The sequence below is a fragment of the Apostichopus japonicus genome, chromosome 7 (assembly GCF_037975245.1).
Source record: "Apostichopus japonicus isolate 1M-3 chromosome 7, ASM3797524v1, whole genome shotgun sequence".
In the NCBI taxonomy this organism is placed as follows: Eukaryota; Metazoa; Echinodermata; class Holothuroidea; order Aspidochirotida; family Stichopodidae; genus Apostichopus; species Apostichopus japonicus.
The window spans coordinates 25,148,152-25,159,913 of record NC_092567.1 but is presented as its reverse complement, the minus strand read 5'-3'; the positions used below and the strand labels follow the sequence as shown (position 1 = coordinate 25,159,913).

The 11,762-nt window shown below is 39.5% G+C and overlaps 1 protein-coding gene across 1 annotated transcript; it reads left to right on the top strand.

Moving 5' to 3' along the window:
* The first annotated feature begins 5,827 nt into the window (after window positions 1-5,827).
* On the top strand, window positions 5,828-9,772 carry LOC139969862 (carbohydrate sulfotransferase 11-like). The gene is made up of 3 exons (XM_071975201.1): window positions 5,828-6,554; window positions 7,210-7,395; window positions 7,645-9,772. Exons 2-3 carry the CDS (start codon window positions 7,252-7,254, stop codon window positions 8,518-8,520), a joined length of 1,020 nt encoding a protein of 339 aa, XP_071831302.1. The 5' UTR covers window positions 5,828-6,554; window positions 7,210-7,251; the 3' UTR covers window positions 8,521-9,772.
* The last annotated feature ends 1,990 nt before the right edge of the window (window positions 9,773-11,762 follow it).

Below are 11,762 nucleotides of genomic sequence, written 5' to 3'. Positions count from 1 at the left end.
TCCGCATAGTTCAGTGTATTTTTTCGATAAATATGAAAAACCTCTGAGGCATTTTTATTAAAAGATGTGCCATGACCACCCATCAGATCAAATTAATTATTGGAAAATTAATTAATATTCCAGAGGTACACATTGTGATACTTATAGAGGGAACATACAAGGTGAAAATGTTCTAATGGGCAGTTGTTTGAAGTTTATTTATATTTGAATATTGAATATTTTCCAATGAGTAAACATATCTAGAAATTTACACATTTTTCTTAAACGAGTATTTGAATAAGGTAAATAGTTCACTGTTTATTTATTATACCTTGATTTTTACTATCATTTCTGCTGCCATTCGTCAAATATTTTTGATGGATTTCTTTACAAACTAGCCAAACAAGACACCTTGAACTCATGTGCAATAAGTGAGACTGTTTGTAATATTTAAGAATATTTATAACGAAGCCATCCTTTTTGTGTTTTGTCGATAATTGTACAAAGTGTACCCAGTATAACTCAAATAAATAAGATTGCAATATATATATGTAAAACTACATAGCACCCACCAAGATCTTTCACCAAATAATGGTTAATTAACAACTAATTAATAACTTGATTCAGTTCTCCATATTTTGTCACCCAGGCCCCTTTTCAGACAAATTAAATCCCACATAAACTTTAAATGGGTAAATACCAAAAGACTGAACTTTGAGTTCATCATTTAAAATGGTATATGACTAGTCAATCTACTGAACAACACCGTCCCCCCCCCCACCCAAACACCATCTGAACAAGTGCTACAAAGATGCTGGTTTGTTTCAGTATTCAGTTTAGCCTATTTTCCACCAGATGCAGTAATGTGACGGATGTTATACACTCTAAATCTTACACTATAGTCTTCTCACATACAAGGGTGGACTATATGAGCGGATAGTTAGCCCCAGTGGCGGCGCCAAGGGGGGGCTTTAGCCCCCCCACTGAAGTAGTCAGCCCCCCCCCCATTAGCCCCCCCCCAACTGAAATAGGCAACAACAAAAAAAACCTCATTGAAACAATATAGCCAACCCAAATTTTGTCAGCCATAACGCAGTGCTACAATGGTCAATGGAAATTTTGATGAATTTTTCACATGATAATAGTCAGTGACTCAGTTGTGGTGCAGGAAGCCTTGTTTTGGTGACTGATAAAAACAATTCAGAATCCAGCTTTATCCGCGTGTGCGTTTCACAAACAGCGTGTATACAGACTAAAACAGGAGTTGTGTCAGAGAGCGCGATATAATAATTGAGCAAAGGAATTGGATCTTTCACAGCAGGTAATATTTTAGTGATACGAAAACTGTGAATTGGTATCTTCCATTCTAATTTGACTAAAGTTACTCACAAAAAAATGCATATTTTTGGAGAAATTTTCAGGTGACAAAAGCCTCGCTAATTGCCACCATTTTGCATGTAGGCCTTTCCAGGATTGGGAAAAATTTCAAAAGGGGAGGGGGCCCCCTCCCCTTATACCCCTCCCCAGGACGGCGATCACTCAATCTTGTAAGCCACCCAAAAAATGGCTCAGCCCCCCCCCCTTAGCCTCCCCAACTAAAAATTCCTGGCGCCGCCACTGGTTAGCCCTCTAAATTTGCTGTTTTTAATTGACTAGAAAGTTACGGTTAATATTACCAACGACGGCGGAATGGGCATAAATTATGCTTTCTAATTTATTTTCTATTTTGTCAGGGGGGATCTTGGAGGGCAGAGGTATCTGTTTCAAAAATTCCCTCCCTGGTTTCATGAATTCTACTGCATCAACTTCCTGGATGCAAACACGAGCGGTTTCTTTATTCAACTTTCGAACCAGCGTGACCTGGTGTAATTATTCTATAAACAGCCGAGGAATGTTTCCAATAGTCTATCAATATTTCTGTGCACATTTTGTACGTGTTTGAATACAATGTTATAGATTATCACGAAACTATCTCTTCTATATGGTCTCACTAGTCATTTAATTAAAATTAAGATTTGAATTACGAAATAACCCCCGAATATGGCCGTTTTTGTTTTCTGGTTGCATTATTCCTTATACCCAACGTGCAGTTTTGTATCAGATGTATTTTATGGAGAAATTACAGAAAAACTCGCTGGTAATTTTAAGAAGCGCTACAAAATTGGAAGTAAAGGTTACTTGAAAGTAATGTCTCGGCCGCGGTTTTCTTGTAAATCGTAAAATTACTGTTATATAGTTTTTTGGAATACAGAATGTACTCTTGTTAAATGCTGCCATTAATGTTGTCCTCGCTTATAGATGGGGTCTTGAAATGAAATCAAACCGGCCCAGATTCCTCTCACTCTCTCGCGACGTTTAAGGAAGTATAGTTGCGACCATCTTGTATTTGTACTTTGTGTCTTCCTGACTGTTGACGTACTTACTGCGGACTAATAATTCATAACGTCAAAACTATTAGCTGATATCCATCTGCGTTCTGGCATGCCTGCAAGAACGCATTCACATATCAGCTAATAGTTTCCGGAAACCAAACTACAGTTAACATCTTTTTAGGGTGGAGAAAAGGAGGTGGTTTTACCTCTTTTCCGTCAACAAAAAGCGATCAGCGTTTGCCACGTGTAGGTGGCCTGGTCCTAATAGAGATTTAACCAGAATGCAACATGTATTGAGGGCGGGGGCCGAGAGGGCGGGGTAGCCGGGAGGGCGCGGGAGCCGGGAGGGCGCGGGAGCCGTCATCCCCTTTTCAGGCGTACTTTTTCCATGTCTAGTTCTAGTATTTTCATGATTTTCACGATTTAGATATTCATTGTCTTTCATTTTCATTTCATTACACTTTCATTTTTATTGTCTTTCATTTCAATACAATTCATTTTCATTGTCTTTTAATTGTCTTTTGATGTCTAGTATAGCACTTTGTCATTGATTCGATATCGTCGCTGTTTATTATAGTAATATTTTTGAATTGATGAGGGCGCCGCATAAATACGCCTGCCTACTGGCTTGAAGAGAAACTTCGACTGTATTGAAATGTCATGAAAACGAAAGAATAATGTCCCATACGTTCGTTTATGATGGTCATATGATGGCACAACATTTTCAAAGACATCCGCCTGCATGATTTCAAAGGTTACGATTATCATCGAAACATATGCGTAGGAGGCGGGGGGGGGGGGGGGCTGCAGCCCCCCAACCAAAAATTTTGGTGAAAATTCGGGCAACATGCTGAGAATTTTTCGGGCACCTACTGAAAGAAAAATAATTTGCAATGTGTTTTTCAAAGGTTAAACTGATATTATTATGATCATTATTATTGTAAAAACTTCCCCAAGGGTGTTACTAAAACGAATGACAATTGCGTTACACATATAACGAATGACAATATGTTGTACACACTAAAAAATTGCGTTGACTAAAACGAATGACAGTAATGACAGCACCAGACATTTGCTTCTTCCGGATATCACAGTTCAGACTTCATGTGGGTATATTAAAGCCACGCAAACCGATTGAGCGGACGCGAAGTGCGTGGCTTATACAGATCTAGTAAAGTACGGACAAGATACAAACACACCTTATAGTAAGCGAAATTGTATGTCTGATTTTAAAAAGGAAATTTAACGTCATTTTTCCGATATTAATTGTTAGAAACTAACAATACTATAATCTTGAAACGGCTTCAGTTATCTTTCTATAGAAATCTACAGAGGTAAATGTCAAAAGCACAGCACTCAAGGCTCAAGCACTTTCTCGCACAAAAACTTTCCCTGCAATCACATAACATGCGATTTTCCTCAAATCATTTTTGCGCAGAAAACCAATAACCGCATTTACTCCACTCCGTTAATCATTCTATCTCTTCTCACCACTGTCCTTCGTTGTCATTCTTTGTCATTCGTTGTCATTCGCTGTCCTTCGCGAATGATAGTTAACCCTGTACAAAGTCAATTGTCATTCGGTCAATCGCTGTCATTCGTTTTAGTTTGTCTCCTTCCCCAATAATTATAACCAATATGGAAGGGTAATAACACGAAAAATGATTGTATGTTTTTGGCATGTGATGTAATAAACGATGAATGCCTATATTATATGCACATTAAGATGTTGAACGCGAAAAATTTTGGTTATATTTTTCGGGCAAGTCGTTACAGCCCCCCCCCCCCCCGCCTCCCCCTTCCCCAAATCAAATTAGGCTCCTATACGCCTATGCATCGAAACCAAACAGCCTTAAAATCAGGGATGCGCCCTCAAACCTCATGTTAGTCTTGTTAACACCCTAGTTTGTACAGCCTAGTGTACCTTTCTTTTTCGCTAAGCTATTTTCCCGTATCTATTTGCTGTAGGCTTCTTCAGAGAACGCTCGCGGCAGCGCTTTCGATTGTTGTATGGACAGATCCTCGGGCACGTAACATACAGTGGGCAAGCACATTCGTGGTAGGCACAAACGGACTCTGAGGCATGTACAGTTTGCACGCGAGAAAAAGAGTATTACAAACGACTTGGCCAAGACTAACCTCATGTGACCATACTGTTCACCTGTTGTGTCCCAAAACTTGGCTCATGGATTTATTTAAAGTGTTGTGTCCTTTGTCTATAGTACGTCGCTCAGTAGCTAATCGAAATGGCATTCGTTGTTCCTATCAGCAAATTGTAACCATTAAGATGGGAAGGAGGCGATATCACCATGGAAACGTAAATTTCCGTGGGAACTTGTAGTAGCAGTAATAGGTTACTGTCAGTGTTGCTTCAACAAAACAGATATCATGATTCCATACTGTCTTTCAGTGTAAACCAGTATAAACGGGTATTATGACATTTTTAGCTTTCCAAGGTAACGTTAGTCGGTGGCAAATCATGGTTCATTCGGGGTATTTTTGGCATTCAGCCGGGAAAGAATGAGATCACTTATGTAGGCCTCGCCGCAGAATTCACCATTTGGCATCCATTAAGTTAACTTCCCTCGACATGGGAGTCGGTTTCAATTACCCCCACGGGAGCACCCCTACTTTACAAACTCTTTGATTCGCCTCTGGCCCTTTCATTATAAGGTTCAGGCCCCCCTATAATTCAGTCGGGAAAATTTGGAATTTATGATTTATTACCACAATCTTGCCTTTTCGAGCAATGACTACAACTTATTTGATAGATATATACCTGCACTGTACTACTTTATATTAAAACCATACTACCATACTTCGACATGTCTCTGTCGGTTATGGACTAACTGATTCCATTCGGCGATATTCATGGTTGAAGCTGAGAACATCAGTTGTGCTACCCACCCCCCCCCCCCATGTGCCACTGTGGCAGATGTTGAGCGGTAATTAGCCTGCAGTCTGCAGTCAGAATGAACGATTCTTCTTCGAGTTATAGCAGTCCCTTCATTATCTCCATGTGTCCATATCAACGATGGCGGATCGGGAGGGGGTAGCAGGGGGTGGGGGACTCGGGTGGTGGCAAAGATGTTTTTTGTGAAAACTCGATGGTGCTTGTTTTTATTAATAAGAAGGGCCCCTTTTTGTGTACTAATTTTGGCAACATTGAAGTGTTCTTTCTTGTTTTTTGGTTAACTACAAAGCACCGTTGAAAGAAATATGTTGTGCGGGGTAGGCTACATTGAGGATTCATATTTTCCGGAACGTTTGAGTCTCTCTGGGTTTCCACTTTCACATCAAGTCACACGTCCCAATGCCCATCCATTTTTCGCCCCCCCCCCCCAGCACGCCTTCCTCTCCTCTTACCTCCCGACTTTGTCTTTTACTCTCACCTGATCCTGAAAACCTTTTCATCCATTTTTTTCGGGAGTTTGTATTTTTGAACTGACCTATCACTCATATAGAGGGAAGTATAGGCCTACGGTAAGAAGTCCATTCAGTTCTATACAACATTCAACACTTGGCCTACTGTGCAACCGCGAGTACTGCTTTATAATTCAGTCTTCCGTTGGATTCATAGCAGTGTTGTTGAGAGAGGAAGTCATGTAAGCTCAGACTGAATATATACAATCAATTAGCGTGGCAGCAAACTCCGGATTCCTGGTTCCGACCGTCTTCCTCTGTGTAATACTTCCTTTCATTGTAAAACAATAACAATCTGATACGTTTAGTGATATAAACAGAGTTGATCTTTTCGAGCATACAACGACTTCCATATATTGCTTCCAAAGAGTTGGCAAGTCTCTCCGTTTGAGCGTTTTCAAGGTGATTTGGAGGAAGTGTTTTGTCAAACTATGCTGATACACTGATTTCTATTAACTTTCTCATAGATTTGTACACCATCGGGAACTGACGCAATTGAGGACGATCACAGCAGAAACGGACATTAACGAGAGCTGACCATATACGTAAATCTCCCATACCGCATCACTGAAGCCTTTCATGGTGAGCTCATAAAGTTTTAACACGGAAAATGTACAGCAAGCCTTCTATACTCCCACTCAAGGTTATCCAGGAGACACAGGAGTACACGCTGGCTGTAGCAGCAAAGCTTGCTGGTGTGGAGGGGTATAGTGGTGAACCGGGTCGAAGGGCAAGTGTGGCAAAGTAAACCAAGATCCCGTTTCAAACCGCGTTTAACAGGTATGTATAGCTATATATATGACTATTGAAATTAGCGGAATTTAGCGCCATACGCAGTTAAGCGCTATATGCCAATGCATTGATTTTGATAATCTGCTTTTCTATAAGCAAAGCTAGCACCTGCGTCGTCAATAGTTGGTTGAGTTCGGTTAAAAACTTTCAGTCGGGTGAAGTTTAACCGTTCAGTCGGTCAAGAAATAGACCGTTTCTCTGGACCCAGAAGCCCTGGCATGCTAAAGGTTTAGTTGTCGAGAAGGTGGGGGGGGGGGGGGGTAGGGCGCAATCCTGTGCTCGACGATTAGGCCTATGCTTCATACACTTATCTAGCGTCATACTTTCATTGTGTTACATTTTGTACTTTTTTTACTAATTGCATTCGACTGCCGAGTATTGCTGTCGAACTGTCCCAGGGGGACCGAAAATTCCAATTTCTAAAACATTATTCATTATTTGTCAATTATGAGCCATATCTTTTTTGTCTCTGGTTTTCTCTAATAATATTTTCTTTTGGAGTAAACGTGGATTTTCTTTATAATATATATATATACAGTATACATATATGCATATCAAGGTTGCTATAGAAAAAAAGCCGCCGTTGTAATGTATCTATAACAGATAAGTAATCTAGAAACGTTCTTATTTCCTTTCTGTACAGATGATAACCTAGCAGGTACCATTCTTATGTAAAAATGGTAAAATGGTCGTCTTCACCAGGAACAACTGTTTTATCCTGACATGTTCAAGTGTTTGCATCTCCTTGGTTCTGGTTTACTATTCGCGGTCGTCCATCGGATCAATGGCAGGTTATGGAATGGCGATGTCTGCTGAACGAATCGAAGAAGTAAGTAAAAAACAATCACGAGCATTTAAAGACACAAATGTTGAAACGTTCCGGTATAATCCAGAACTAATATATAATAAGGGGGGGGGGGGTCATGGGAGGCATACTTCGGTTTTTCAATTTCCGGTGAACTGTCCATAAGACCTAGAACAACCTAGAACATACATATCGTTATTAGTCCTGTTTCTGCAATGAGCTTTCGTTTCATTTTCTATATTTAATACTTTCTTGATTCCTATTTCTTTTCAGATTGAACAAGCAGCCTTTTCAATGGCAGAAAAGTGGAACAGCGATCGCAAAACGAGAATAAGCCAAGTCTGTAATCGAATTCGTAACGACATACCTCAACTTGACGCAAAGTCTAATGCAAATAAACATATTATTGTAGACAGAAAGCACCGTATCATGTACTGTCCTGTACCAAAAGCTGCGTGCACCACTTGGAAAGGATTTTTCTTCCAATTACGGTGGGGAAAAGAACCTGATGCGGATATCCATACACAAGAGAGGACGAGCCTCATACATCTGATGGATTTAGATCCTATTGAGAGAGAAACGGTGATGAAAAATTATACCAAATTTTTGATTGTACGTCATCCTTTCACGAGAATCTTGTCGGCCTACCGTAATAAGCTTGAACCAAATGGAAGCTATGAGACCACTCATGCTGATGTAACTAAAAAGTACTATTGGCGGAAAAACATTGGTGCGAACATTTTGGAAATGTACCGAGGGAAGAGAATCGCTAAGAAGATGATGAAGAATCCTGCGAAGTATGATTTAACTTTCAGAGAATTCGTAGATTATATTTCTAACTATAAGAGAAAAGCGAAGGCGAATGATCGACATTGGAAGGAAGTGTTTGAAATCTGTTTTCCATGTGATATCGAGTATGATTTCGTTGCAAAAGTTGAAACTCTTCCACAAGATACCATTTACTTTCTCCTTAGCAACGGGTTTTCGGATCATGTGACCAACTATCAGGGTCATGCAACTAATAGTTCATCTATGACAGCCTTGACACAGTTTTATAACAATCTACCCATAGAATCTATTGAGGCACTTTACCAGCGTTATAAATTTGATTTTCAGTTGTTTGACTATGATCCACGTAGCTTTAATTAGGCCTAGATCTACAGAAATTAGTACATTAGGCTATATGAAATCTTATCCCAAATGATAAGTTGTTGAATGTGATTGCTATGTGCCATTTATACAATATTTAACATGAGTGGATTTCGGAATTACACATGATGAAACTATCTTAACGAATTAGTTTTGATAAATTTCCAAGCCTGGAATATGACTGGAGAATAATATCGTCTTTACCTTAAGTTCCGAAACACACCATTAAGTTTGGATCCATGATTTTTTTTATGATATACCGTAAGCTTTTATGCATGCAACCAACTAAAACAAGTATAACTTGACGAACGAGAACTGATGCCTTCACTATTTGGGCATATAGGCCTACTGCAGCAATCCAACAGTTGTATATAGTAAATCGAATCAAGATTACAGTCAGTTTAACATATCGTAATATAACAATCGGGTGTCGTTCTCTAGTCAGTATAAAATATAGGTAATATAACAATAGGTTGTCGCACTTATGATCATGCAGTTTAACATAGTGTGATATAACAATCGGGCGTCGTTCTCTAGTAAGTATAAAATATCGTAATATAACAATAGGTTGTCGCACTTATGATCATGCAGTTTAACATATTGTGATAACAATCGGTGTCGTTCTCTAGTCGGTATAAAATATCGTAATATAACAATAGGTTGTCGCACTTATGATCATGCAGTTTAACATAGTGTGATATAACAATCGGTATCGTTCTCTAGTCGGTATAAAATATCGTAATATAACAATAGGTTGTCGCACTTATGATCATGCAGTTTAACATAGTGTGATATAACAATCGGGTGTCGTACTCAGGTCAGTTTAACATATCGTGATTGCACATCCGGGAAAGGAATGTTTCAATGCAGTATGAAATTTAAACTTTTTTTCCACCAAAAGTAAGTGATGAACAAAGTAAAACATGTCGCAGAATCATAAATAATCAGGTATTCCTACTGCAGTGTCTCAAACATTTAAAAATAAAACATCTGCGAAAATACCTACGAAGATAGCTTGGCTTCTGTTACATTAGGTCTCCTATACAATAGCTAGGTGTGCTCTAAGCCTATATAATGCCTCACTGCTAATTTGAAGCGGTACCGCTACTCGATTAGCGCGACTTCGTACATTTCCCAATTATTTAACTTGTCTTTTAGCTGCTCATTGGTAGGCGAAAAATATCGTTATTACTCCATTACACTGCCTAAATGAAAGCGATCTTTTACGCAATTAAAATCTAAGGTTGAAAGAGTTATTTCGTTCGCTTTTGTTATTTAACGAACCCCTGTCAATTTTACCCTACCGTTGTCAATGTATGGCACATTGAAGCCTAAGCAACTCGACAGTTCCATGCGTTGGCGTCGAAAATGTTTTACCAAACTGACAGCCTATCATGTATTGTGGATTTGTTTTCTGCAGTTCAACTCAAAATTGATCTTGTGTCATTAAGTTATGAATATCTCGAAACTCGGAAGAAAGTGTTTACAACTTGTCACAGTTTGTTTATTAGGCTATACAAGGGCGGCGGAACCGGGGGGGCACAGGGGGCACGTGCCCCCCCCCCCCCCACTTTTCCTCAGGTTAAAAATGTGCCCTTTTTCTACATAAAAATTGAGGTGTCTCAAGTTAGCAAGAGGCAAGGGAACCAGAATGAACACTCGAGAAGGGCCGTTTCCGGCCATCTGAGGGGTTTGTAAAACCAAAAATTTTCTTGTACGCTCCGCGCCAACCGATGGTGGCGCTCCGCTCAGATAGTCGTGCATACAACTTTGCAAATCCTGGCTACGCCCCTGACTTTAAATGAACTTCTGTGGGTCAAATTAAAGCTATTTCGAATGGGAAAAATTTGTTAAGATATTAACGAGAAATAAACTCTAATACATTAGCAACTAGCATGATTTCACCTAATTTTCTCAAGAAAAAAACTAATTGTTTCTTGTTTCCCAATTTGCACATTGCAGTGCTATAGTATGCATATTTTCCTTGCGGGGGGGGGGGGGCGCAAATAAGATAATACAATGAGAGTAATAAAGGGTACTAAATATAAGGCTGCATCAGTCCAATCGAATTTCTGCAAAGTGCCCTTTGATGTCGGTGCCCCCCCAGATTAAAAGTGTTTCCGCCGCCCTTGAGGCTATAGCAATTTAATACTCTTATATCTAAACTTCAGATGGGGATGTACAATGTTAATTGTTAGTAGTTTACACGTGTGCCGCTAGTAGGTTACCGTAGCCTACTATGCTCTACCAGGGAGTTGTTATGGAACAACTCCCTGACTCTACTGTGTCGGGGTTGCCTGCACATAAACAAGCCGTGGTAATATCGATATTGAAGCTGAAACCGTTCCCTGTAATATATTGTTATGTTAGATGTTAAGTTATGTTTAACGCTGTATGTAAATGCTCCGTGAAGTTTATCTCCGCTCATGAAAACTTCCCGTACATAAATTTCATAAAAAAAAATCATAAATTGACACCGAGCTAGTGACCCCCAACGACCTTTGACCTCCTCTTAAAACAATAGGCTTCTTCTACTCAATGTGGTACTCCTACACACGAATATGGGATTGGTCCAAGCTTCCCTTCTCTAGATATTGTGTTTACAAGCAAGGCGTCACACACACATACACACACTCATGCGCCTGCATGGTTACATAGGTTACGATTATCATCGAAACCACGTGGCCCTAGTTCCTCGGCATATAGGCTATACGCCCATCCATTAGCCCCATGCAATCAAACAATCGTCGGGACCACACTGTTAAAGGTAGTCAGTATATAGGCACCAAAATAGTAGCACGCTGTAATTGCTGTAAGTTTTCAAAAAGTACTTTCAAGGGGGTCTTTGTGCTCCACATTGTTCTCAGACATTTTTAAGGAACACACAAGATGACTGAATATCCCAGTGAGGAAAATTTCCTTCAAAGTTGTAATAAAAACAGAATAAGAAAGATGACCATATTTGAATATCTAGCATATTTGTGGCCAATACAGCATGCCTATAAGCAGCCAGATCAGACTCAGAAGGCAAATATACTATCCTATATAATATAGGCATTAACAAGATTTTCTGATTATAACAATTAACGATGTAAAATTTACGTTGAAGAGGAAAATATCTTCAATGCTATAGTCGACAACCCCATCACAATATCTTGCCCATTATACAGTCAAGATATGGTTGCTTGATTGGGGTGTTACTAAAACGAATGACAATTACGTTACACATAACGAATGACAAT

What these genes read in the sequence shown, in the direction of transcription:
- LOC139969862 (XM_071975201.1), top strand. Translation starts at nt 7,252, where the DNA reads ATGGTCGTCTTCACCAGGAACAACTGTTTTATCCTGACATGTTCAAGT. An exon ending in CTGCTGAACGAATCGAAGAA is followed by an intron (nt 7,396 to 7,644) that starts GTAAGTAAAAAA and finishes ATTTCTTTTCAG; the next exon opens with ATTGAACAAGCAGCCTTTTC.